This window comes from Vidua chalybeata, chromosome 15 (assembly GCF_026979565.1).
Source record: "Vidua chalybeata isolate OUT-0048 chromosome 15, bVidCha1 merged haplotype, whole genome shotgun sequence".
NCBI lineage: Eukaryota > Metazoa > Chordata > Aves > Passeriformes > Viduidae > Vidua > Vidua chalybeata.
Window position 1 is genome coordinate 12,913,149 of NC_071544.1, and position 27,884 is coordinate 12,941,032.

At 53.8% G+C, this 27,884-nt stretch overlaps 1 protein-coding gene and 1 long non-coding RNA gene across 2 annotated transcripts; both read right to left on the reverse strand.

Moving 5' to 3' along the window:
- Positions 1–1,210: 1,210 nt before the first annotated feature.
- On the reverse strand, positions 1,211–14,774 carry LOC128795814 (LON peptidase N-terminal domain and RING finger protein 1-like). The gene is made up of 12 exons (XM_053956879.1): positions 14,309–14,774; positions 10,560–10,678; positions 10,016–10,138; positions 9,693–9,806; positions 8,898–9,033; positions 8,022–8,115; positions 6,774–6,888; positions 6,019–6,140; positions 5,461–5,619; positions 4,822–4,984; positions 4,590–4,736; positions 1,211–3,483 (listed from the first exon to the last, which is right to left on the reverse strand). The coding sequence occupies exons 1-12, from the start codon at positions 14,679–14,681 to the stop codon at positions 3,286–3,288; spliced, it is 1,863 nt and encodes a 620-aa protein (XP_053812854.1). The 5' UTR covers positions 14,682–14,774; the 3' UTR covers positions 1,211–3,285.
- A 9,486-nt stretch (positions 14,775–24,260) lies between these two features.
- Positions 24,261–25,166, reverse strand: LOC128795541 (uncharacterized). Its single transcript, XR_008433580.1, has 3 exons — positions 25,048–25,166; positions 24,554–24,610; positions 24,261–24,396 (listed from the first exon to the last, which is right to left on the reverse strand). It is a non-coding gene; the product is annotated as an uncharacterized LOC128795541 (long non-coding RNA).
- Positions 25,167–27,884: the final 2,718 nt, after the last annotated feature.

Genomic DNA, 27,884 nt, shown 5'->3' on the forward strand with positions numbered 1-27,884 from the left:
GGGAGAGGTGCCTGCAGCACAGACCTTGCGTGCTTGGGGAGCTGGAGGTGGACTCAGGACCCCAGCTCTCCTGGGCTGATGGAGAGCTCAGGGCAGCCCGGCTGCGGCCAGGGCTGGGAGTAGGGCTGCTTTTGGGGCTGAGGAAGAGAAAAGCCAAGGCTCTGGCAACAGAGCTGCTGCTCATTCCTTCTGCTGTGCCTTCCTCCTCGCCCGCACTCAGCCTCTTCCTGACATCTAGTGGGAGCCGGGCAGCACGGCAAAGGGATCCTTGTCAGCTCCGGGCTCCGGGGCACACACCAGCCACAGGTCAGGCACAGGGCCTGGCTGCCAGAGCCACCAAACGGGCTGGCACCAGCCACAGCTCACAGCTGGCCTTCAGCAGGGCACAGCTGCTTCTGCAGAGCACTGCTGGGGAGGAATTCAAGGTGTAATTCCTCATGGAGGCAGTTACTATTGGCATAGCAGGGACACTGCTCTAAGGCATGGAATCTGTTTAGGGTTATCTGCCATCTCAGACCACTTGAGCCCTCTCCCTCTCTGCTGCAGCTCTTCCATGTTCCCAAGAAAGATGCACAGAACAGCTGGGCAGTTCCCTTCTTGTCCTTGTTCTGGATGGCACCTTTGGGAAGCAGAGGGAAGAGGCAAGATGGGAGCAAGAGAGAGGGGAGAGCTGTCCCAGCAGGACATCACCTTCCATGCAGGACCACCCTCTCATTTTAGACCCATGCACATCTCCCTGGATCATCTCTCATCCCTAATGGCAGCTGCCAGAAGCTAACCTACTCCCAGCTCACGGCCCTCTGCCCATGGCTGCAAAGGCAGGACAGGGGCAGATGCTGGCCACAGCATTTGGGGACATTGCCTCCAGGGTCATCGCACACTGGCCAGCATCTCTACTGGACTCATCTCCCATCCCATCCTTCCCCACAGCCTTTACCTGCAATGACAGGCAGATTGGTCAGCTCATTCCTCATTCCTCACCCTCATAGCTCATTCCTCCTGTCTTGTTTCACACACATTCTGCGAGCAAAACCACTTTTTTATTTCCCCTTGTTGCCATCTGCCTTTGCTGGACCGTGGTCACTGGGCCTACCTTGCTGGCTGAAGACCAGGGTGTCACCTCTCCACGTGTTCCCAGATCTCCCTGGGGATGCCCAAGCACTTTTATTAATGAGCAGCTGAAAGTTAAACACCAGCAACAAAACAACAATAACAACAACAAAGATTTTTATTTCAATGACCTGAAAGAAAATGTAATTCCAAGAGCAAAGACAGTAATAAAAACCACAAAGGTGCTCCAAGCAAACTGGAGCGATTTGCACGGATCCCTTCCCAAAGCAGCCAGGCAGAGGTGGCTCTGGTCCCTGGCTCCTCCCCAGTGTGACAGAGCCACACTTCTCCCTGCATCCCCCCCATGCCAACCCCTTGCTGGAGGGACCCACAGGGACCTCTCAACCCTGGGGAAATGGCAGCTCAGGGGATAGGTGAGTGGCTTGGGGTGGGGATATCACAGGGTGAGCCCACATTGACCTTGGGGAAAAGAAAGGCACTTCCCAAACTTCAGTGTCATCCTGCCACCTGCTCTGGGACTGCAAAGCATCCCTTCATCACCCACCCCAGCCCTTGCCAATCTGACATCCCAGGGATGTCCCATGTCTCCTTGGGAGTCCTGGTGCTCCTGGGCCAGCACCATGGCTCAAAGGTAGAGGAGCAAATCCAGCTCTGAGCTGTCCTCAGCTGCCCTGTGCTCACAGAGGTGAGCCCTCAGCTCCTGACTGCTGCTCCAGGGAGGCACTTTGATGGAGAGGAGGGACAGGGACACTCCTGGAGACAGAAGGACAGGGAAAGGTGGTGGCCCTGAGCAGGGACCTCTCTGGAGCTATGCCCAGTCTCCCACCCAGGCTCAGCCCAGAAACACCTGCAGTAAGGATCAGTGTCCTGATTTTCTCTCCCACACACATATCCAACAGCTCTCTGAGGGGGCGTGGTGCCTTTGAGAAATGCAGGGATAAAATTCCAGAAGCAATGTTAATCCAACAACTAAGTGGATGTCACTCCTACAATTGAACCCAAAGCCACTGAAATTATGAATGAAAGACAAAAATCCCAGATCTTCAGGATCTCTCCTGGTCTGAACAGAGAGTCTTTGCCCTGTGTCTAGAGACAAGCAGCAGCCAAGCACTTGCTTCCCTGACATGTGGCTCATGGCCTGGGTCACTGATCCTACCCCCACCCTGCCTCTCCAGAGATTTGGATCCCTTTGACTTCTCTGTGCTTTTTTGGGGGATCCTGAACTATTCTGAGTCCCAAGTGCAAGGGTCCAGCCTCGGCTGAGATCCTGATTCTCTCCTGAGGAGGCAGAAAGTTCACAAGAAACACGGAACAGGGGAAAATTGCATTAGTCAAGGAGCAGAAAGTCTCACAACAAAACTTCCACTTAACTCCCTTGTGCTATCAGCTCCTCCCAGCACCCAGGTCCAACCCTGTAACCTGAACCCAGCCAGGGTTGGGAACAGCAGCCTTTGGGTAGGGGGAAAAGCACCAAAGCTGACAGAATCCCCCCTCCCACAGCACTTCACAGCATCAGAGCCGGCAGTGCGGGGAGTGCTGGCAGGGTCCCAGGGAAGGGTCTGGCAAGCACAGCACCGAGCAGAGCACTGGGAAGGGGGTGTCTGGACCTGAGAGCATTCAAAGAGAACCATCTCCTCACCATGTGGCCATGCAGGTGGTTGGGAGCAAGACCATGAGTTTCAGATTGTTTAATTTAACCTGTCTTCTTGTTCAAACACAAACTGAGTCAAAGCTGTAAGCAGTGGCAGGGCGGTCAGCTCCCAAGGCTGGGGGAAGCCTTTGGAACTTCTCTGCTTCCCAGTGCCACCTCTCCCCAGCCTCTAAATTTCCTGTGTGAATCAGGATCACCTACCAAAACCCCTAAGCTGTCCTTCAAAGCAGAAGAACCAAAACTGACGCAATCCCTGCACTCAGTCCTCTCCCTAAGGAGAATCCTCCTCAGTGCAGAAGCCACTCAGCAAGCGATTTTGGCTTTGTAGAGACACAACCCAGCTCTGCAGCCCAGTGTCCCCTCTGGTGGCACAGCACAGCAGCAGTGGCACCAAGCAGCTCCCAGGGGTGGCACGGACGGCACAGGGTCGCTGCCGGCGCAGCCGGGCAGAGCCCAGCTCATCGCTGAGGTCACTTTTCTGGGGGGATGGAGCAGGGGGCTCAAACCACACACAAACCGTGGAGGAACACACAGAGAAACCGAGGGTGGAGGTGAGTCCGAGCTCAGACGCGGCCCCGGGGGCTGCGCTCGGGCAGGAGGTGGCGGGGCGGGGGCTGCTGCAGCAGGGCCGTGAGGATGCGCTGCAGCTGCGACAGGCGGGCGCGCAGCGACGTGCAGGACAAGAGGTTCAGCTGGTAGGACGGGTCGAGGGGCAGGATGGAGATGAGCCACCAGCACCACGTTGGGCCGTCTGCCGAAGCCTGGAGAGGAGAGAGGGAGAGACCCCCACGTCAGGAGCTGCGAGGTGGATGCAGGGGCGGCCTTCAGGCAGCATCGCTGATGGCAAACAGTTGCTCTTGTCAGGACAGCAACACCAGCTTTGGACAAGCTACTCATCTGAACAGCCCTTTTGCTGTCCAAGCTCAAAACTGCTGGACAAACGAATTCAATTTCCAGACAAGCATTCCCCAGGGAGCCTCCAGATGCAGATGTAGCTGGTAAAAAGTCTATACTAAAGAGACAATGAAATATCTTGTGCATTTCCTTGTTTAAGCCGGTGCTTTTTGCAAACACAGACCAAATCCTGCATGGCCAATGTTTTTGGGACATTGGCCATCACTTGAAGGTGCAGGCCAGGCAGACACAGCTGTTGGGCACTGCTTTTGTAAAGTGGCTTTTCTATAACCTGAGCCAAACTAAGAGGGAAAAGCTCGATTCAGCTGAAGGAGGGTGAGTTGTTTTGTAATTCCTGAGCACATCATTAACATGACTGCTGGCCAAGACAGCCTTAGCCTGGGACAAGCCAGCAAGAGTATATTTGTAATGATCCAGAGAGGAAACGCTTTCTTAAAGGAGCGAAAATTAAATTTGGGGATTTTTTTTCCTCCTTCAGAATCTGAATTTTTCAGAGCAGTATAATAAGCAAATTGGATCCTGTCCTCTTAGCTCCTTACCTCTGGCCAGCTATGGCTGTCTCAAAGGATCACAGTGAGAACAGGCTCAACAAGCTGCAGGATTCATCTCTTTGCCAATTTGTTTGATTTCTTTTTCCTGAAGTGTTTTCAAACACACACAGTTCAGTTTCTCAGTTCTCATTTAGGAAAAGACTCTGGGAAAGATTTTAGAACTCAGTGCTCAGTTTCCAAGAACAGTTTAAAACCATAAAGAAACATCAAGCAGTTTTGCAAAACAATCCCTACCAACTCTCTGAATGAGAGATGCAGTAACAGGGGTGAAAAGCTGGATTTTTTTTTTGCTCATCCTGGGGGGAAGCCGAGTAGGGAAGAAGGGTGGTTAGTGCAGGAACAGCACTGCTTCACAGGCTCTCTTGGTACTGTTTGGTGCATCCCTTCCCTCTGGGCATTACCTGGATGTCCTCTTCCTTCTCTGGCAGTGGTCCATGCTGCATCAGAATGTGCCTGGAGGTGAGGTCTCCGTGCTCACAGAACCGCTGCGCCAGGCGATAGGTGCTCTCGTGCAGGCACTGCAGCTCCTGCAGCTCCTCCCCAGATACCTGAACAGAGGCGAGAGGGACACAGGTGACCGTGGGGAGGATCTGTCCCACTGGAGCCCAGGATTTTGCCCAGCCCTGCCCTCACCTTCTTGTCCTCCAGGTACTCGATGTCAGCGGTGTGGTAGCCGTCCCTGTGCCCGCGGCTCAGCACCCGGAACCGCTGCCGGCCGATGGTGTCCACCAAGGACCTCCCGTCGGCCAGCAGCTCCACCTGACGGATCTCCAGCATGCAGCCGTAGTCAGCAAAGCTGCAGGGACACAGGGACAGAAAACAGGGGTTGAGCTGGGGTCATGGGTGGTAAGAGCACTGCTTCTCCTATAGGTACCGTCTCCAAAGCAGGAAAAGGCCCAGGAATAAGATGTCAGGGCAGGGGCAAATTCAGAGATTCAATCAAGTCTCCTCCCAGTGCTCACTAAGAGGAGCTGAAGGCCACAGCCAGAGAACCATGGAGCTCAGAGACATCCTGAGTCAGAAGCTGTTCCAAGAATTGTATTGAATTGTATTTGACAGCTACCACTGGCTCTGTCCAGCTCCAGTGCTGGCCTCATTCCTTGTTGAGGAATTGATCCCATTTCACCCCACACTGTGGGGAACACACCACCTCCCTGCTGATTTTATCTGCGAGATGGCACTAATAGGGAATCTTTCAGAACTACTCAGTATTTTAGACATTTGGGGCTGGAGCAGAGAGAGGCAAATCAGCTGGGGCAGGGGGAAGCTCACCTTTTCCCATTCTCATATATGCACATGCCAAACCTCCTGGTGCCGCTCTCCTGGCACCGCCGGATCATCAGGCGGTACCGAGGCTCGAAGACATGCAGAGGGCAGGGGATGCCAGGGAAGGACATCGTGCACACAAAGATGGGGATGTTCTTGGTCAGGCTGAGGGACAGAAGGAGAAACCACTGTGATACCTCCCCAAGCAAATCCCATCCCAATGACTCTGCATCAGCTGCTCCCCCAAACCAGGTGTGTCCTTAACCACAAGAAGTGATCCTCCAGCACAGAGCAACACTAAAGCTCCCACTTGGCTCGCCAAGAGACCAAGGACAGATTCTGCCCACAAAATAGCTCCTTGCAAAGATGGTCCCTCACCCCCAGGTGCCTCATGGGGCATGTCCACACCCACACAGCACAGCTGCAATGTGGTCCTGGACGTGGGACAGACATCACTTGAGCAGAACGAAGCCACAGCAATGGTATGGGGTGTGGAGAGCCCTATCAGAGCCCCTTCCAGTCCCCACGTGCACCCACACACACACAGCAGCAGTCCCTGCTTACTTGGAGAGCTCTGCCATCTCTGCCTGGTGCAGCTCCCGGCGCTCAGCCAGCTGTGTGGGGAAGGTGGCCAGCATGATGTCCTGCAGCAGCACCGTGGGGTTGTACCTCCCAGCCTTCAGGTACTGAAAGGAATTAGACCCAAAAATAGGTTGGAGAAGAGCAGGGAGGAAGCCCTGAGGCCCTGCCGGACCCTGAATCACACTCACTTTTATTGGAACTGAAGATAATTTTAGAGCAGAGAAAGTCAAGGATAAAACCTATCAGGGGATGTTGAGCCATTGAGCAGGATGGGATGTCAGCTCCACCGAGACCTCCAGACACAGCTCTGAGCCAGGGCCCGTCCAACACAGCGTCCTGTCTCTGACAGTGATGCAGTCCTTGTATGACAACCTAATTTCCCTGATGGTCTCATCCAAATCCCTTTTCATTAAAGATTAAATCAAATCTCCAGGCTAGCAGGTTTTCCATCCATTTCCATTTTTTAAAGTCATTAGCATTTTCTTCTCTCTCTCTCTCTCTCCTCTCCTGTTTACAATCTCACTAAATCACTGTGGCATCTTGTGGAAATGAATCTCTTGGTCTTAATTATCAACTGTCTGGTCATTCCCATGTGAGTGGAGCTGACACTGCTGTGCCAGGGAGCTGCTGATGTAAGAGCACTGCACATTCCCACCCCAGCCCTGGCATGCAGCCAGCAGCTGGAGCTGGTTCCCAGCTCCCCCTCGGGCTCCATCCCGTGGCACTCGTGCCCTCACCTCTCTCAGGCTCTGTTTGCAGAGGGGGCAGTTGGGCCGGTGGTCCAGGCAGCGTTCCAGGCACTCCTTGCAGAAGGTGTGACCACAGGGCGTCGTCACCGGCTCAAAGAACATCCTGCAAAGGATGATCAGAGTCAATGGATTGCAGAGAGCAACAAAGGGAAAGGAGCACAGATAAGTCTGGCAGAGAGAGACTTTAATTAGCCTTTAATTAGAAAGTCTGGGCTCAGTCTGCTGGGCTTGCACAATGATGTAAGATGAGAACTGTTCCAGGCCTGAGCTCTGCTCCCCCTCTCTGCAGGGTCTCCATGGAGTCCCAGCAGACCCCATCAGTACACACATTGCACCCCTTGGTCCTGCCATGTCTGTGGTTCCCCAGACACCCACAGTGGTGTGTAATCCAAAGGGCAGTGACAGGACTCTGTCTCTCCTTCTCCTCTGCTCCAGGAGCAGAGCCAGCAGCAAATACTCAAGTTGCTCACAGGCAGCTCCAGGATCAGACATTAAATTAAGGTCTCAAGAAAGCCCTGACTCCTCCTAAACACTGTTTTCTTCTTTCAGAAGAGACCCAAATTCACATAATTCAGATCAGATGCAGTCTCAAATCTCTCTCCCCCATGCACAAACCTGGAAAAAGCTGCCATGCAAGACCTTGACGAACCTGCACGTCTGGCAGTGCAACACCCACCCATCTCTCTGCCAGCAGCCGCTTGCACAACTGCTCCACATCCTGGGACACACCAGGAATAACAGCCTGGTTTCAGCATGCCCTGTGGCAGTGCCACCAGTCCCTCCCCAGCCCTGAGCCAGCAGACAAACACAGGCTCTATGCCGTTCCCTTTTCTACATGCACCAGGCAAAGAGCTCCGAAATGCTCCCCTCTAGGTCTGCAATATCCCCAGCATGGAGGGAATTTCCCTGGGCAAGCCCTTCCTGTTCCAGCCTGCAGATACAAAGGACAACCACTGCTTTTGGTCTTTGACCCCACTGAACATCCCCACCTCCACATCTCTGTCCCAAGGGATGCAGCCCCAGTGATGCTGCACCCTGAGACAGGGCGATCTGAGCTCCTGCAGCCTGGCAGGGTGCCCCATGGCCCTGCCTTCCCCTCTTATCTGTACCAAAACCTACATCTCAGCAATTCTCAGGACTGAGCTTGCTATTAAGATGTGAAGAAAGATGAACACCAGCAAAGAAAACCCAGCAGGTGCCAATTCTTCATCCTAAAAGCTCTCCTGCAGAACTCACCGTATGCAGAGGGAGCACTCCAAGTCAGATATGCTCAGTGACTCTCCAAGGCATGGTTGGGTACACTTTGCTGCTGCTGTTTCCTCCTTGTTATCTAGTGGTAAAAGAGAAGACAATCCCCCATTTCAATATAGGAAATTAAATTGTGCTTTCTGACCTCGTTCTGAGGCATAACTGCCACACAAAGTGCTTTGAAAGGGTCAAAGAAAAAAAATGCACTAGGAAATGCAACATAAACCCCTCTATTAACCCACCCGTGTTCATCCATTGCTGGTGTGTCAGTGGGTCTCATGGTTCTTGGCAGGGAAAGGTGATATCTCCTCCTTTTGCAGGCAGGGAAACTGAGGCACTGGGCAGCAAAGTGGCCCAAAAAGCTCCAGGATGGAAGTCTCTCGAAACCTGCCATGAGCCATCACTGCTTTATGCAAACCCAGGTAGGTGGCAGCCACCTGCCTGGACACTGATGGCAAGTTAATGCTGATGGAGGTGCTGCTGCCCCAGCTCATGGCATGTCCTGTCCCCCACACAGAAATTTAATGTAAACCAAAACCCATCTGAACACATGGGAACCAAATAAAGCCTCTCCCTGACTCCACACAGGGAACAAGTGATGGCTGGTTTTAGCAAGAACTTGTCACCAAGCTGCAGGCAAAGGTTTGGTGTAAGTTCACCTGCTCACACAGGAAGAGCAGGTGGATCCTCCCCATGTGCATGAGAAGCAGCGAATGTCCTGGCCAGAGCTGCCCCATCATGTGCCCCTGGGATATTTGTTTGTTGAGCTGGACACGGTGCAAACACCACATTTTCAGTGCCAAAATGGATTTCAAACAAGTATTTTGCACGACACAACATTGTGGTACCTCTGATGACACTCACCCAACAAGCAGTGGCCCTGACTCTCTGCCGAAGTCTCCGGTTCTGGCTGTTGTCCCCGCTGGGAAAGGGTGGCTGTGTCCTGTCTGTGCTCAGACCCAGCAGCCCCTCGGCCATCTGCCAGCTCTCCCTCCTGATCCTAGGCACAGCAAGATGAAATTAAGCCCAAACCCTCTTCTCTCTCTGAATGCACAGCCCCATCTGTCCCACCAAGCCCAATGGCAGTGGGAGGTTTTCTGCTGTGTCACTGTACATTAACATCTTGCATCTGAGGACAGCAGGAGAGTGGCCTTCAGACATTGCTGCCCAACACATGGTTAAAACATGGGTTCACTCTGTCCAGACATACCAACTGCTGTTTGGGTGTATCTGAGCCCATCTTCTGAATTCCCTCCTCTCTCCAAGCCTGCTAAATTTGTTTATAGAAGGCAAAGAGGAACATAAAAACTTCCTTAATAGCTGCTAATGGTCTGAACTATTCTCAAATGTGTCTTTTAGATGAAAAAAATTGAAACTCACTTTTTGTTTTCCTTTTTTTTTTTTCCTGAATGTAGTGAGATGAATAGAGAGAGAAAGTCTCCTCTGTTTCCTGAGTCCCCACAGCCTCAGCCCTGATGACACCTGCTCTCCCACCCTCCACCAGCTGCAGATTCTCATCCCAGCACACAACCAGGTAAGCATGGCTACATGTCCTGCACCACCTCCCCTTATCACACCTCCTTTCCCATCAGTGGGCAACTGGGATGTGCCAGAGGGACATGAAGTCTCCTTGCAGACTCAGATATTGCAGGCTCTTACCTGAGCTTGTGTGGAAGACGGGAGCACTGAGCTCCCTCCATCGACCTGGGAACCAGCTGAGCTCAGGTGAGCATCACCCAGGTGTGGCTGAGGAGCATCAGCTTCCGTGATGATCTGCAAGGACAAAGCAAGGGTTGGGGGATGCTAGGAGGAAAAAGCAAGGAGGTGGGAGGGCTGCCAGGCTCCCTCTTTTTCCCCAAAGCACCCTTCTGCTCACTGCAGGAGGTGGCTGTGCTGGCTGAGCACTCTGTTGAGTCCTTCAGAGGACAAGGACATCTCCCTGTGTGATGTGAGAGCACAGGAACATGGCAGAGCCCACACACCTTCTCCATCTCTCTCTGAGCCAGCTGGAAATGGGGACTGAGCGTCAGGCAGTGTTCCCACGCCAGCAGGGCTTCAGCTCTCTGCCCCATCTCCAGGAGCACCTTCCCTTTCCTGAAGAAGGCCTGCAGAGCAGAAAATACATGTGGTGACTATGAGACAGTGACCAGCTGAGCATGTGCTCCTTCAGCTCCTATGCCAGCCCCAAGGGAATGTCCCTTTGCCTCCTGCCTGCTCCCACCCCAAGCCAAAGCACCTGGACATGTTGCTGCTCCCCTGATTAGATCTGCCTAAAGAAAACCAGCACTCTCCAAAGTGCAGCAGCTGCAAAAGCCAAGCTTAGGGAGAGTTGGAGAAGGAATGAAGGATGGACAAGGTGCCAGACCTCTCCTGTGAGAGCAACACAGCACCTGCCACCTTGATTAGCAACCCAATGGGTCTGCAAAGTGCATTTCCGAGCAGGATGAATCCAGTGGAGAACTGAGGAGAGGGGAAGCTGCTCCTGTGCAGTAAGGTTTGGCTCCAGTCCATGTGGCCCTCACTCACCTCGTGCTCTCCAGGCTCAGCCCTGCACACAGCATCCAGGTCCTCCAGTGCCTGTGGATACTGCCCCAGTGCCACCAAGGCCTCTGCCCGGCACAGCCGCAGGGAGCTGCAGTCCAGGGCTGCAAAGAGAAATGTGTGACATGAGCCCTGGTGGGCCAGAGGGGCTGCAGGAGCCTGGGGAGAGGCCACCACAGTGGGACAGTCCCTGTACCACTGCCTCACAAAGAGCACAGCCTGCAGCGCTCCTCATCGGGAGACACTGGCTTTGTAAGCCTCTGCAAGGAAGTTATTTCCCCTAAATACCCAGTTTTAAATTGTTTGAGGCTCTTCCCTTTGTTTTTCCCCCCTAAACACCCTCAGCCAAGAGGCCCCACCACTGCCTCAGGGCTCAGCCACGCTGGGATCTGGGCTTTCATCCATCTTTTTGGGATGTAGCAAAAAAAGCTCTACCCTACACGTACAGGGCTGTGGCCACAGCAGGCTCTGTGATGTGACTCACCCAGCAGAGTCACAATAACATGTTACCAAACAGGACTGCAGTGCTGGATACCTGAATTCCCAGACCCACCTGGCTGTCACTGCTCTCCTGGGGCAGATGAGAAGCCAAAGGGGTGTAAGAATCTGCCTGCACCACATGACCTGGGGTTTCCAAGTATGAGAAAAGGCTGAGATTTCCCAAAAATGAGGAGGAGAACTGAGGATCCAGTTCCTTGTCAGCAAGATGTCACTGATGGGACGTTAGGGTGCTGGGGGGGCACAGGTCCCACGGACATTGCTAGTCATGACAGCAAACATTACATGCTCCTGCCTTTTCCTAAAAAATTGGCAGTGAGATCCTTTTCTTTCCTGCCTCTGAAAACCACATAAAGACCTTCCTTCCTACCAGCACTGCCAGTGGCAGAATTGGGTTGGGGGATGCTGGGTAGAGCGAGGAAGCAGCACCCCAAGAGCCCACACTCATGGAGTAACCAGGTGTGGTAATGTTTGTGGGTTTGAAATGCAGAGATGCCCAGATCCACCCCGTTATATCAGAGCTCATGGAGGTGACCTACATCCAGTGCAGTGCTGGTGTTCCAGCTCAGGTAACAGGTCTGTGCATCCAGCCCTGCATCCCCCAGCTCTGAGCATCAGCTCAAAGCTGCTGAGGGCTGGGGCTGGGGACTTGTTGCTTCCTGGTCCATCTGGGGAGGCCTCCAGTGTCATGCAGTTCCCCCCACAGGCTCCCAGTTCCCTGTGGGATGATGGCAGATCCAGCACAGGTACCTTGTGGTGGCCCTGCAGGATGCTGGCACTGAGGGCAGCCTTGTATCATAAATTAGGCACCATTTGCAGGCACTGCTGCTGCATTTACTGTGGCAAATGTGGTGAGGGCAACACCACCTTGCAGAAGGGCCAGGAGTTCTCTCAGGGGCAAGCTGGGTCCCTGGGCCTGGCTGGCAGCTGATCAGCAGTCATCAGGAAACATCACTGATGATGATGTCTCTCCTGCACTTCCAAACCCGGCAGCATTTCCTCCTGGCCTGGTTCAAACACGGTGCTGATGCAGCTGTGCCAGCAAACGGCAGGTCAGGACTGGCAGCCCCACGACAGCCAAGTGCAGGAAGCATCTGCCCATTTCCCTGCCTGCCTCTGCTGTCACCCTGCCCAGGCACCCACCACTTCTTATCACAGAGGAGCAAACTCTGCCATGGCCATTGCCTCCTCGTCCCTGTGCCCAGCAAGGAGCACAGCGAGACTTTGCTCCCTGCCTAACCCAGAGAGCAGCAGAGCCAGGCACAGCCACTCCTGCACCAAAAGCTGCCCCGGCCATGCTGGGATGCTTGTTTTCCTTTGTAATATTAGCCAACACCTTTCCTCAAGTGAGGAAACATGGGGACTTGCTGCTCAGTACCCCATCCCACAAGCACCCATTCAGAGATGAAATATCCCAGCCCCTAACAATGGGTAGGAATGAACAAATAAGTACAAAGTCTAGAGGGTTATTTTCCATGTCGGCAAACCCATTCAAGCATTTGCACAGCCCAGCAATAAAGCGACTGATTTGGCAAAAAAAAAAACAAAAACCAAACACCCCAGATGTGTAAAACAGGGCAATGAATTCTGCATTTCTCTGCTGCTGCAGCTATTTTTGATCTATGATATCATTACACACCGGGGCCATCAGCCAGCTGGCAGCCTCAGAGACTCGCCAGCCTCCACGCTCCAGGCATGTCAGAGGGCCTCCTGTGCTACACATTACACTGCATTTTTCTGTTGTTCACTCAGAAAGAATGAAGATTAAAAGTTGACAGTTTATTTCCACCCAAGCAAAGCGAGCTGCTCTGCAGACTGGGCTGAGCAGGGCACTGCAAACTGACCTATCACACCACACTGAACCACAAACAAAACATGCCCATGGGTCAAACATTTATCAGTGGTTCTGTTTCAAAGTGAAAGGCAGCCCGTAAAAAAGTGTGCAGCTGAAAGCTGGCTGCAGGAGTTGGAAAACACATCCTGAAAGCACCACCCACGTGGCTGAGCCTGGCAGCCCCAGCAAGAGCGGGTTCACTGGAGCTGAGGCTCTGACTGCAATTTCCTCGTTGCCCTCAGCCAGACTTTTCCTGTCTTTCGGGGAACAGGACGTGCGGGGAAGAGTGAGGACAGAGTTTGCAATGTTTCCTCTTTATGCTAGCAAAGGATTTTTAAAGAAAAGTGTAATTGTACACCTCAACCAGGCAAAAGCCTGGCAAATGGTACTAGAGGAGCGTGCATGTGCCTTTACTCTGAAGGAGGGTGTGCAGGGAGGGACGGATGCCTCTGGAGGTTGCATTAAAGGACCTGTTTTCTGCTGCCAGCACCAGGATCGACCGGTCCGCTTAGCCCTTCGTTTCCAGGCTTACCCTGAACCTCTGGCACTTGTCTCGCAGCAGGGGATGAATAAGAGCCTTCGCTGCGGGAGGAGAGCTCAGTGCTGTCATAGAAACGCCGCGGAGAAAGGAAATTCTGCCTCCGTCGCCCCAGCCCCCTGCTCCAGACGCATTGTATAACCCCTTTTATTTACTTTCCAAGAAATCCACTTACAGCCACACATTAAAGCAGATCAAACCCCACCCCACCCCCACCCCCGGCCCGATCCAGACCCAGCAGGCAAATGTCTGTCCAGAGCTGGCTGCAGAAGGGGCCGGGCCGGGCGCTGACCTGCACGACGGGGCTGGCACAGGAGCTCTGCCAAGGCTGTGTCCTCGCCAGGCTCTGGGGGAGAGGTCGTGTCCACCCCCGACTGGACAAGTCCCAGCCACTTTACGTAATGGTCACCCCTGGGCAGAACTCTTTCTCTGACCCTGAAATACTGCCGGGCTGCAAGATGTGAGTATCTGCTGCTCTTCCCTCTCCACAAGCACGTGGCCGATGGGACACAGGCGGCGCGCCCCGGCCGCGGCCCTGGCAGGGGACGAGCAGCGCGGTTTGTCGGGTGGCCCACCGCTCCCAGCACCTCGGGACATCCACGGATATGGAAGAATTCAGCATTCCCCCTTCCCATCCCCATCCCCACCAGCCCTGCCTTACAACACTTCCAGATTCCCACGTCTTCCAGCTCTGGACCGTGCAGAGCTGCAGGGACACGGTGACCTACATTGTCACCCACATCGGTACTCGCCTGCTGCAACAGCCCAGCCCGTGCATCCCCGTCCCTCGGGCTGCTGGGCTGGCCCCTCGCACCCCGCAGCCCACCGCCCGCACTCCCAGCCCCCGAGCCCGGTGGTCCTTACCCAGCTCGACTCCTCTCTGCGCCATCCTCAGCGCCTCCCGCGCATCCCCGCGGGCGAGGCGGTCCCGGACGCGCTCCGCCAGCCCGGCCAGCCGCCGCTCCCGGGGCACGCATCGCTCCAGGATCCCGCACAGCACCACGCTGCACCGCGCCGCCCCGATGCCCAGCAGCTCCAGCCGCTCCTGGCACAGCGGGCAGCGGGACGGCCCGGCCCCGCCGAGGCACGGCTTGCAGAAGGAGTGACCGCAGGACGCGGTCACCGGCTCCCAAAGGAGCAGGCGGCAGCAGGGGCAGCGCAGCAGGTCCAGCCCGAGGGGCTGCCCGGAAGGTCTCTCCGCGGGCGGAGAGGAGCTCGGGCTGGAGGGGCCGCTCATGGCGGCAGTCGGGGGAGCTGTCCCTAAAGCCGGCGGTGCCCGCACGGCCCGGCCGCCGCCGCGCCCCCGCGCATTGCCCCGCTCCGCCCCGCGCCGCTCCCGCCCCGGCCGGCCCGGCGGAGGCTGCGGCTGCCGGCCCGGCCCGGCCCGGCCCTTCGGAGGGACCCGGGGCAGGCGCCGGTGGCGGAGCTGCCCGGGCCACCATTGGCCGCCGCCGCCCGGCCGCCCCGCCCCGGCCGCGTTTCGTAACGGAGCCCGCGGTACCGGGGGCGCCGCGGCGGGCGAGGGCCGGGGGACACGGGACACGGGACCCGGGCCCGGCGGGGGTTGGTGCGCGGGTGGGTGCCGACCCCCCGAGCCGGGATGCAGGGGTGCTGGGGGGCTCCGCTGCCGATTCCCGGGAGGCGGGGATGTTGCGGGGCTCCGGAGCAGCCGGGGTGCGGGTACGAGGCGGACACCGGCTCTGAATCCGTGAGCCGGGCGAGGAGAGCTCCGCACCAGATGGGCACGGGGGCCCAGGGGGTCTGGGGCACCCCGAAGCAGGACCAAGGTGCAGAGTGCTGGGAGTGTTTCGGGGTGCCCCAGAGTGGGGCCAGGGCAATTTGGAGCCAGCCAGGGTGCGGGCTGCCTGGGGTATCCGAGATGCTGTGGAGCAGGGCTGGGGCACAAATCCCGGGGGGAACAGGGTGCTCTGTGGTGGGGACAGGAGGGTGGGATGCTGCAGAGTGGCTGGCACAGGATACGTGGGGTCCCTCAGCTCTCTGAGGCTCTCCAGAGTGGGAGTGAGGTGCCGGCTATTGCGGTGCTCCAGAGCAGGGCGGGCTGGTGAGGCTGATTTGCACCCGATGCCTCTTTGCATTACCCTCCATGGAAACTCATCACGTTTGGGGGCAAAGGGGCACTCCTCCAATGTACACGCAAAACTGCATCTCCCTCAGATGCTCTACGTACCCAGAACTGAATGAATTCAAACCCTGTTTGTGGACAATCCCCTTCCCATTCACAGACCCCCAGGATGGGCTCGGTGTCACAAGGGAGATGCATCCCCTCACCACACAGTCATACAGCAAAAAAGCCAGCAGCTCCTGCACAGCAGGTGCCGAGAAAAACAGCTGATATCTGTCACTTCTGGAGCTTAGTAGATCGGAATTTATATAAGGATGATACACATTCCCCAAGGGCTCATTTGTGTGTCCCCAAAAACAACCCAAACCCACGCACACACTGGCAGAGCTGCTCAGGGAGGGAGATCACCAGTGGGACGTCAGTGCTGGTGAAACCCATGACCCACTGAGGGAGTGGCTGGCGGAGGTTGGGCTGTGGAGCAGGTTTTGTTTCCAAATCTACTGCAATTACATTAAACGGCTCATAAGTGGTTTTAAAAGCTCAACAAAGCATTTGAAATGGGCTTGATAGGCTTCATTGCTTTCTCCGTTATCTTTTTAAGAGATCCCTCCAGACTGGAGAAATCTCAGGTGACATTTGGTAACACTGCCCTGAAAAGCTGAGCGTGGCATTAGGCACAGTGGTCACCCTGGGAGCATTGGAGTCTGTCTGGGACTCTGCCCAGCAGGGGACATTTTCCATGTCAGTCTTTAGCTCTTCCCTCCCCCCCGCCTCAGCGGACTTTGCACATCCCTTCCCCCAGCAGTTCTCCCATGGGCATTCCTCGGGTGGACAAAGCTCATTCACACCAAACACTCTCCTTTCATGGTTTAGTTGTCACCATGGCTCGTTTTCCCACCAAAACCTGGCTATTGACTAAAAAAAAGATTGCCACCAGGAGGGTTTCACCCTCAAGAAGAGCACGTTCCTGGCTCGTGAGCCATGAAATGAGGGTGATTTTTAGCTACCACAGCCAACATTGCAGCAAAGTGCACAATAACCCGTTTGTATGGCTCAGCCTGGGAGCAGCAGCCCTTTGCCAGGGGCAGCTGCTCTCAGGTGAGGAGCACAGCACCTTTCATCACCTCAGCCAGTTCCTGTGGGAGACACCAGGTTGTTCACCTGGGACCTGCCTCCTTCTTTCCCTCACCTCCTGATTCACTCCACAACCATGTGTGGGTTCTCCAGCGCCTCACAAGCAGAGCAGAAGTGCTGCTGCTTTGCATAATACAGTTTAAAATCAATCAACCACGACACACGAGGCCATAGCAAACCAGGCTTCATTAGCACCAGTGTGCAAGAACATTTTGTTTTCTTCAATCCGTCCAGAGCTGAGCTGGTTCAGAACTCTGAATGCTTTCTCTTGTCACTGCCCTGTTTGTGCTGACTCAGTACATAACTGAAAAAGAAAAAAAAAAAAAAAGGCTTTAAATGCTTAATGCTAACCATTCTGCTGGCCAGATGAGAACTTCACATGTTGCATAACACAGGACAGATCCCACTGTGTGGAGGAACTATTTGCAAAGCACAACTGGATTTTTTTTTTTTTTTTTTTCAGTTTAGAGGTGGGAAATATCCCAGGGTCAGTGTAGGGTGAGGAGTTCCAGGTGTTGCTGCAGCTTCTCCTCTGGCTCCCAGCCACACGTCCGCTTGTGCTTCGGCTCCAGCACAGCCTCATTAATGTGGTCCAGACTGCTGACAGCCCAGCACTGGGATCAGGGATTGCACGCCAGCTGTGTTTGCTCACTTTTAGTGCATAAATATTTGTTGCAAGCATTGACACTTGTTTTTGACACATTAGGGTTTAAGGAGTGGCTCTGAGGTGACAGCACCTTCCCAGTGTTGCCTTTTTTTGTTCAGAGAGGAGGCCTGCGTGCTCCTGAGGGCGTCTTCAAAGGCACCACAAGCACTTGTAAACAGGAACATGTACCCTGAATGTCATGACCCCTTTTCCACACTGCTATCCCTGCTCTACCCACCAGCTTCCTCCAGCACCATCAGACCTGAAAGTCCTGTTGCACAGAGGTGAAACAAGTTCTCCCATTTCTAAACCCACACAAGGAGGAAAGCGTCAGAACCCCAGCCAAGGAGGGGGAGTGTTGCTATCAACAAGGGCCAACACTGGGCTCACAGTGGCGTGTCCAAGTGCCAGGCAGCCTGCTGGGTGATCAGGCAAAGATCCTCAGCACCTGTGCAGGCACACTTGTGCCCCAGCAGTGCTGCACCTGGATCCTGCCTGTCTGAAAGCCTTGAGAGTTGGCCTAAGGAATTATTTTTACACCTCAGTACATGCCTGTAACATGCAGGGAATTATTTGCATCATCCCCCCTTCCCCTCCCCACCCCCTCCCCAAACCTGTCAACAAACACATCAGCTTCCTGGAATTTTTTCTTTCATTCTTTCCATCATAGTATTTCTAGATCCAGGATGTTATTCAAGCACCACGTTTCCCCATTTGTTACATGTGGTTCAAAGCCTTTCCTGGGAAGTGGAGCAAAAGCAAGTGGAAGCAGGTGGTGTGGGAGTCTCTTTGTCCTGAGCTCATCTTTTATAACCTGCATCTTTGCTCTCAGGTCTCTGCGTGCAGTTGGGGGAGCTGCTGCTGGTTTTCTCTTGGCAGAGGCAGGCAGATTGCCACAGTGCTCTGTGAGGTTTGGGATTCGAGTTCTGCGCTGTGCTGACCAGGCACTGGGCAGGAAGCAATCATATAAATTACGTGGTATTGTTCCCAAGTCCTGAAACTCTGCTGCTTGAGTGCTCACAGGAGTCCTGACTCTCAGTACAGAGGATCAGATGTAAACAGGGTCGGGGGATTAAGAAGACTTTAATATTTTTTCCTTCTGACTCATACAGGCTTTGCCTGAGGCAGCATCATTCCTAGTGAAAGGAGCTGACTTTCACATGGATTGGTGGGACAGAGAGCTGCAAGTTACATTGTTCATGTAACTAGGCTTATGCCTGAACTTCTGGAAACTGGAGAGTCACAGCGGGACAGCCCAGATTCATATCTGGCTCTTTAGTCTCTCGAGCCAAACATCTTGGCAAAGAGGTTGGCAGAACATTATCAGTCAGCCTTGGAAGCAAGTCCCACATACAATAGATGGAGATATCTTTTCACAGTATGGGCAGTCATGTACAAACCACATACCCCTGAGGAGAGAATACAAAACCCGATCAGAACTGTCCCCATTATCCTGGGGAGGAGCCCTGGGATGGGTAACAAGACCATGGGCTGTGGTGCAGGGTGCTGTAAGCTTGCCTCGATGCCTTGCAATTGTTTTATTGGTATTTTTATTGAAGCTGAAGATCCTCCATCTATAGGAGCTCCCAAGGAGGAGCCTTGAAGTCAGCAGCGTTTGTTCAGCACCACCTAAACCACCCAAACTATGTTATGGATAATGTAACAAAGTGATTAAGGAGGAAAAGTCATAACAAGACAACTCCCTGAGGACACCTCTACACTGTACCACTTCCAAGAAGATTGATGTCCAGAGGGAGCTGCATCCCCATGGGCCAGACCTGGAGGTCACATCAGCCTCTTAATCTTCTGGATGGGGAGAGCAGATTTGTAATCAGCCTTTACTGCAGGGCAGACAGAAGCTGCCCACTTCACAAGCTGCTGTGTGTCTGTGGCCCGGGTGACGCCGTGGTGGCCCGCCGCTGCAGCTGGGGACTCGCCAGCTGCCCTGCCCCACTCTCTCACCAGCTCTAGTGGCCTTGGCTCCTTGCCTCAGCAAGAAGTGAGTACGTGCCGCCTCCCTCAGTTCTTCCTTTTTCCACTTTTCCTGTGCAGCTCCCACCCACCTGACAGAGATGCCAGCAGGGCTGGCGGGCACCCAGCGCTGCCTTTTCGCTTTGCCAGAGGAGGCTGCAAGTGGCAGCGGGTGGGCTCTGCAGTTGGCACAGCCTGCTCTGCAGGAATGCCTCTGGGCTGCCAGGCCAGATCCAGGGGCTGACTTCCTCATTCTCTGCCCTGGTCCTTGTTCCTTCAGCTCCAGCATCTCCACCACCCCAATGTGTCCTTGGTGAGGACAGAAGAGCTCTTGCAAAGCCCAATTCCATCCAAAAGCTGCGTCTGACCATGTGGAGAAGGAAGCACCTTGAAGTCTAGGGGAGAAATGCAGAGGGCTCTCAGGGTCTCCCTGCAGTTTCCCTTCTCCTCAGCCAGACAGAAAGAAGCCCTAAACACACTCTGGGCTGGATTTCAGGCAGGATGAGCAGGCCTGTGTCTCTCCCACAGTTACAAATAGCTGCCTGTGGGCCCCTGGCCTGTTTGCAGCAGTGGTGGCCTGGGCAGAGCTTTCTGCTCAAGGAGCAGACAAATATTTCTGTGTGTGCCTTCTTGTTCCACGAGCTGGCTGGCCTCCACCTCTGCTGCACTTTGAACAGCAGGTGAATCATGTTTGGGTAAGCCCGTCACCAGCTCCTCCTTTCATAACGCACAGACGTCACGGCTTTTAAAGAGGTCAAGCTGTTAGTGCTCGGAGCATTTGTCACCCAGAAACCTGTCCTGGTGAATCTGCCAGAGCAAATTGAAGGTTTTCCTTCACAAGAAGCCTGGCACCATTCCACTGTGGGTTTTAGGAAGCTATTGCAGGAAGGTTTGGGGAATAAGGAGCCTGCTCTGCTCTTCTGAAAGAGCAAATACAGAATCCTAGAGAGGTTTGCAAGGGAGGGAAAGGTGCTGGGAAAGATTTGTATCCTTAGCATTATTTTTATGAAAATGAATCCCATTAATAAAGCTTTGCTATAACTTTAGCTGCTAATTAACATAGCAAAGAGTCTTAGTTTACAGATATTCAGAATGAAGGGATAAGTTGTAGAAGGATGCAGCGCAGAGAGGAGCAAGTCTGAGTTCTCTGTGGGGTGCAGGAGCAGGGATTTCACCTTCCAAAACAGCCTTCACTTGTATGACTCCAGTTCCATTTGAATTTTGCTTTTCTTTTATTCAGTTCAAAAATAGAAGAGTGGTTTCATAGGAAACCTCTGCCCAGCACTCTGCAGAGATTAGCAGATCATAAGCAGGGCTGCAGGAACTAGCTTTTTGGGGAAAGTGAGGATTTTTAACTTTTCCCGTTTTTTAGTTGAATGAAAAAGCAGCTTGAAATTTTCCATGAAGAAGGTCACTTGGGAACAGAGGAAAGATTTCTTTTTGATCTCTACCTTAGAGAGCCTTGTTTCCCTAATAGGACACTATATAATAAAGCCCCTAGATGCAAGATGAAAAGTCTCATCACAAAAGAAAGGCCCAGCCTTTCTGTTCTGAAATTTTTGGCATTTAGAAAAATGCCTTTATCTGGGGGCATCTCTGTGTGAAATGGTATAGGAAACAATTCTTTCTCCACATCTAAATTCTCTTGGCACCTCTTGGCACCCCAGACAGCCACATGATGTACATGATCCCTGCAGGCACCCCCAGATGCTGTGAGCAGGGGCAGCACAACCCCTCCTGCTCCCCGAGGACCAGCCAAAGTTATTATATAAATTTGTGTAAACAAGACTTGCTTAAGTAACTCCACGGCTGCCAGTTCCTCTCGCTGGTCTTCTTTTCCTACTCCACCCCTCCAGAGCCTGGTGTGATGGGCATTTGGCCCAGCTCTGTGCTCCATGCTCCTCTCCCAGCCAGCTGAAGACACAGCAGCTCCAAGGAACCCCTGGCTGAACCTTGCAGATGCAAAGCAAGGGAGGTGGTTCAAACACGCCGGTGAAGTCAGACCTCAGGCCCAGCAGCGCTTGGGCAGCTGCTGGCTGGCACGTCTGCAGGCAAACACTCATCCCAGCACACCGAGGTCATGCTGGGGGGCATGTCCCTCAGGACAGCTGCTGAACTGAAGGTCCTCAGCATCCCCAAAAGCTCCACCTGCCTTTTGCCTCCTCCTCTAAGTGTTTTTAGAGTCATGATCCCTGTGGCTGGCACGAATGTTTGTGCTGTATGCCCATCCACGTCACCTGGCTTCAAGGCAGGGTTGAGATGCAACGAGGAATTAGGGACACCGGGGAACTTGAAATGGTTTTCACCTCCACAGCTTTTTGGGCAAACTCGGCCAGTTCTATGAAGGTAGGAGAAGGGAGCAGAGGGGAGAGAGCTAAGCGCAGGGCAAGGTGCTGAAGGCAGGATGGAGAAGCTCAGCTGCTGGAGGAGACAGCTGGATGTTCACACAGCCAGTCCCTGGGTGTGTTTTGTTCTTTGCCCTTGTGCCACGGGGATCTGGCTCCACAAGCTGGATTTGCAGAGAGCTTGGTGCAGTGGCCTGAAGCAGGGACTGTAAAACACGAGCAGCAAACAGGAAGATTTCACCTGGCTTGGCGCTCACCATCACCCAGCACTGCAGGGAGTGCCCAGCGCTGGCCCTGAGCACTTGAAGATGCTGAGATTTGGGGCAGTGTGAGGACATGGCTGTGGGGTCAGCTGCAGACAGACATTTGCAGGCTCCACACATTTTGGGAGCTGAAGCACGAGGCACAGAGGACAATTTCAGGGCTTTTAGATTAAATACCTGACAGCTGGAAAGGAGAATCGCACTCCAGTGAGATGCAGCACCTCTCAGCTCCAACTGAGCATCTAGGGGCAGGCTTCACCTCAGAGTCTGGCACACCATACTTGAAAGGTTTCCAACCTTTATCTTGAAAAACAAAGGCAAGGCCTCTCCTTTTCATGTCCAAACATAGAATTTATTCCAAGATATTCCCATCCTTTAGTAGCATGGCCTGAGGGGACTGTAAAATGCTGCAACTCCTTCTAACTATTTGGAAGTAGCTTGTGTCTTGTGCAAGAGTCCTGTGTACTTGCACAGAGGGAAAAGTAAAATATGTAAAATAAACCCACACAGGATTATTTTACAGTAACGCACCCAAGGGTTCATGAAGCAATAAGGCAGTTAAAATCAATCCTTTCCTGCTGAAGCCAAACCAGCTCACTGAAACCCAGTTTAGCTTTTGGGGTTGTTTGTTTTTCCCATCTTCATGTTTTCCCTTTAATCTTTGTGCTGGATAATTAAGACAACATTCCTCAGCATCTTTCCTGCTGCTTGTTGTGTTTATACAAGAGCCAGCTGCATTTGTTCCACGGAAAGAACATCCAAAGCCACATTCTGTGGTTTCAAGTAAAATCCTCCGCAGTGTTGACTTTTAATCTTGGGTTTGCCTGAAATCTGCATTACTCAAGAAAATACTAATAAAAATAGACTCCTTAAGGAAAACAAAACAAGGCAGCAACACAGCTGGGAGAGCTTATGCTCAAGTTTGCATTTAAGTTTTTTGATTATGAGACTTCTGGGCTTGTCCTAATACTGCCGGCAGCAGCAGTGGATCGGGGTGCTGGCCTTGTGTCCCTCTCTGAGGTCCCCTTTGCTGCCGGCTGGACCCTGCCAGCATCCAGGGCCCACGGAGTGCTCCCTGTTCCCGGAGCTCTCCCCGCTCCTGGAGCTCTCCCTGTCCCCGGAACTCTCCCTACCCCTGGAGCTCTCTCCCTGTCCCCGGAGCGCTCCTTGTTCCTGGAGCGCTTCCTGTCCCCGGAGCTCTCCCTGTCCCCAGAGCTCTCCCTGTCCCCGATGCTCTCTCCCTGTCCCCGATGCTCTCACTGTCCCCGATGTTCTCTCCCTGTCCCCGATGCTCTCCCTGTCCCCGATGCTCTCACTGTCCCCGATGCTCTCTCACTGTCCCCGATGCTCTCTCACTGTCCCCGATGCTCTCCCTGTCCCCGATGCTCTCTCACTGTCTCCGATGCTCTCTCTCACTGTCCCCGATGCTCTCCCTGTCCCCGATGCTCTCACTGTCCCCGATGCTCTCCCTGTCCCCGATGCTCTCACTGTCCCCGATGCTCTCTCCCTGTCCCCGGAGCACTTTCTGCTCCAGGTGCTCTCCCTGTCCCCGATGCTCTCACTGTCCCCGATGCTCTCTCTCCCTGTTCCCGATGCTCTCACTGTCCCCGATGCTCTCTCACTGTCTCCGATGCTCTCTCTCCCTGTTCCCGATGCTCTCACTGTCCCCGATGCTCTCCCTGTCCCCGATGCTCTCTCCCTGTCCCCGGAGCACTTTCTGCTCCAGGTGCTCTCCCTGTCCCCGATGCTCTCCCTGCCCCTGGAGCGCTTCGGAGCCTTACAAAACAGCCGAGCGGTTATGAAACCCATGGCCCCGCTGCCAGACGTCTCATTCCCGGTAGATGGCGGTGCCAGCTCATTTTTCCTAATTTTTCCCACTTATTCTTTTCCTGGCGCCGCGCCCGATGCCAGCCCTTGGCGGCTGCGGCGGGGCTGCGGATGAACAGGCTGCTGACCCCTGCGCTGGGGTCAGCGCTGCAAAAAGAGAGAGGTTTGTCAGGGCTTTTCCTCCTATAACTGCTTTTCGTTTGTTTTTGATAAATTTGAAATCAGTTTTAACAGCTCAGCACAGCTCCAGGCGTCTGTCCCTGCTCACGTTGCTCCATCCCACAACAAACAGCGTGGAGGGCACAGGGAGGATGTTGGTGATGCCAAATCAGGAGGGACTCTGCAGAGCCAGGCAGACAAAGCCCCTGCATTTCTCTCCAGACTCTGTCACGGTCTTGTACAAAATCTGCTCACCCAGATCCCAGCTTCCCACCTATTATTGCCTTTCCTTGAGTGTTTCCTTTTGCAGAGGGACAGATAGAACTGGGTAGGCAGTGTGACTGGGTGAATAAATAGCATTTCTCTTTGGAGATCACAATATCTTTATTTGGCTAAGAGTGGTCCAGTCGCCCTCCAGCCCAAGCTGCTATTTGCATCTCCACCTCCTTAGCGTGTGCTGCTGCTCCAGCACATAAAGACTAATCCTTGTCTCCCTTCTCATCATCCTTGGCAACGCCTTGGTCCTGGAACAGAAATAAAAGGGACAGCATGTGAGGGGAGTGCTGTGTGTCCCATCCCAGGTATTTGGTAGCATCCATACTAGGGTTTGTGGGTGCAAACCCCATAGGGTTGGGGTGCAAGGGGGAGCCAGGCCCCAGCATGGAGCTGAGGTGAGATTACCTCCTCCAAGTCACTGTCAGAGCTGCTGCTGCTCCTGTCCTCTTCCCCATCTCCCTGCTGGGGTGAAGAGAGAGGGACAAGCATCACTGGGAGCCCTGGCAGTTCAGAGTCAGGAGCCAGAGAGACTCCTGGTCCTGTGGGTATGCAGAGCCAGGCTTGGCACCACTGGTGCTGTAGTGGAACCACGTGTGACCATGGCACCACAGAGCTCTCCAGAGCCAAGGACAAGGATTGCACGGTGTGTGCAGTGCAGGCAGTATCGCTGTCCAGACCAGCATCCCATTTGGAGAGAAAAAGGAGGGAGATCTAACTAGGAATGTTGGGAGCAAAGAGACAGCTGTCTCTTCCTGGAAAAGCCATGGACACTGTGATTTCTAGGCTGTGGGCAGCATAGCTCCATCTGCTACAGGTGTGGGTTTGCCATGGGTCAGATGAGCCTTCCCTTTACAGCCAGGATGTAAACGGTTCTGCAGAAAACTCCATCATTCCCCTACCTTTTCTTCTTCCTTCTTCCTCCTCTTCTGCTTCTCCTTCTCTTTTTCTCCCTCAGTCTTTTCCTTCTCCTTTTCTTCCTTCTCTTTTTTGTCCTCCTCTCTCTCCTTATCTTCCCGGCCAAACCCTACAGCAGGGCACAGAAGAAGATTCGTTGCCAGTGTGGAGCACCCAGCACACACAAACCCTGCAGGTGCCCCTGGGCCCACACCAAACACTCACATTTCAGGATTGTCGACATGTCACCAAAGCCAAAGAGCTCTGGGGCACGAGACAGGCACACCTATGGAACAGAGAGGACCTGAAGGAGCAACAAGAGAGTGGAGGAAGGTGAGTTTTTTCAGGGATGAAAACACCTCCCTGGAACATGCACTTTTCACAGAGGCCCTCTGTAATGCCTACCCCCCAAAACAGCAGGGACAATCTGGGAACGACACAAAAACCAAAAGGACCAGACTGTGCCCACCCAGGCAGCCCCCTCTACCCGGGAAAGCAAGCAAGTGCAGAGGGATGGAGGCAGAGAAATCTCAGGGCAAATGTGCAGGGAGATAACCTCCCACCATGAGCAGGTGCAAATTACAGAAGTATTTCAAATTAAATGAGGAAGAAACAATAAAGAGCAGGCTTCTAGGAATCCCCAGCAGAAAGGACACCTTCCCTGAGGGACAGGGTGATGGCAGAGAGGGAGATGGAGACAGCAGTGAGCAGAGAAGAAGCCAAAAGCAAGGGTAAGAAAACTCCCAAGCATTGATTAGGTGCTTGAAAGGTGACAGATGAAAAGAAAGGAAAGGAAACAGCTTGCTTTAAAAATAGGAGGCCCAAACAAAGCCTAAGAAATAGCCTGGGCAGGTCAAATCCTCCCTCTCATACACAAATAGGGCAGCAGGGGAGAGGGGATCAGGTCCCTTCTGCTCACTGGGAAGAGCAGATCTGCCCCTGTGGCAGCAGGTAATTAGGAAATAGTTTGTCTTGCAGCAAGTGTTGGAGGGAGGCAGAATATTAATGCTTCCTTTTAATGGTTTTTAGCCACAAAATGACATCATCTGGTTGGTGTTATTGGCCCTTCTGAAGGAGCCAATTGCAGCCTCTGAGCCAATAACATTGATTTGTATTTTCTAGGAAGGTTTTTAAACCTCCAGGATGCTGCAGGGGAGCAGGAAGCAGTGGGTTTTGGGGTGGCACAGGGGGAGAGGGAGTTTGGATGGGAAGGAAAGGAGTGTGGGAAGTGACTGATAGAAGATGTAATCAGTGCAAAGTTAAAATCTAATTAAAAATGAACAGCAATCTAATTCACCTCCGTAATTAAGAAGTGCAACTACTAATTGAAAATAATCACATTTTAATCTAAAATCGTTAAAAATAATCAAACATTAACAAAAGAAAAGGCAGCCCTGGGAAGGGATAGGAGAAGGTGCAGGTGACGCTCTGGCCCCAGGTCCTGCTCACCAAAGCTGCCCCATGGCTCCCATGGTGTGCCCAGCCCCAAATCCATGAGGATTCCCCTGCCTTGTGCCTTCACTGCCAGAGGGGAGCAGTTAGGGAAGGCACAAGGTACAGATGGGTACAGATAGGGAAGGCACAGAGGTGGACATCGAGCTTTGCACTAGGAGATGGACAACCAGACCAAAGTCCAGCAGCCAGGGCTGGGAAGGGATAGCTCCACCCCAACCCATGCCAAGAAATGCTTCTATGGGGGGTTAAACCTTTAACCCTGCTGGGGACCTGCAGGACCAACCCTGCTGATTTGCAAGAGATGGGGCGGGCTCTGACAAGCCCCTGTCTGGGGGTGCCACCCAGCACCCAGTGCAGCCCCTGCCGTGGGTGCTGGCTCCTGATGGCTGCCAATGCTCAGCTTTTTCCCTTTCCACCCCACTCCCAACCAGCAGATCTGGTTTTGCCTGTTCCTCTGGAGCCTGGCATTTCACGCAGGCAGGTTTGCCTGCCACAGATGAGCTGGTTTCCTAAAGCCCAGGCAGACAAACCAGCAAAACCCAGAGAGCAGCTGATGGTCCCCACAGAGCAGCTGCAATTGTCCATCGCCAAGCTGGGCATGAGGTGCAGTTGGATCAGACCTCTGGCTAACGGGGCAAACCTGTGTATTCACACCCTTCTAGAAGAAGCCTGAGAGGCCTTACCCCCCCCCCCCCCCTCCCCAGGTACAACAGGCTCACAGTGAGCCCACTCCCACCTCAGCCAGGGGACTGAAGTCCTTCCCACAAAGCTCAGGCCCCCATTGCCATCCCCAAGACCACATGGAGCACGAGCTGTCCCAGGGATGCTCCTGCTGCACCCTCATTCACCCTGCTGTCCTGCTCTGCTTCTCCAGCCTCTAAAATACACAGGTGAGTCTGTAAATTCCCTGGATGGCATAAGGGAGAAAGGGAAGAGCCTTACCTGGAGCTGAAAAAGAACTGATCTCCTCGATGGCTGGCTGGCAGCAACCAGGGCTCCAGGTATTTGAGTGTTGCGGTCTCCTCCCCAGTCCCACTTTTGGAGCAGAAAAACTGGCTCTGCCATCCGTCATGGACAGCACATGACACCGGAAACGTGACCAGTCCCACTGGTACCCACAGGAGGCATTGCCTCCAGCACAGGCAGGAGCAGAAAGACCTTTTGCAAGCAAGTCAGGGCAGCTCTGGAGGCTGCAGACATCCATGGGAACCAGGCCTGGGACCAGGGTGAGAGCACTGGGGACACAGTCTGGGAACGTGCTATGGTCAGGACCCTGCTGGAAGTACAGAAAAGGGGCTTTGGGAGATGCCTACTGTGGGTGGGAGGTGTCAGGCAGCTCCAGGAGGTCCAGGCAAGGCTGGACCAGGCAGAGCTCAGCACTCCCAGC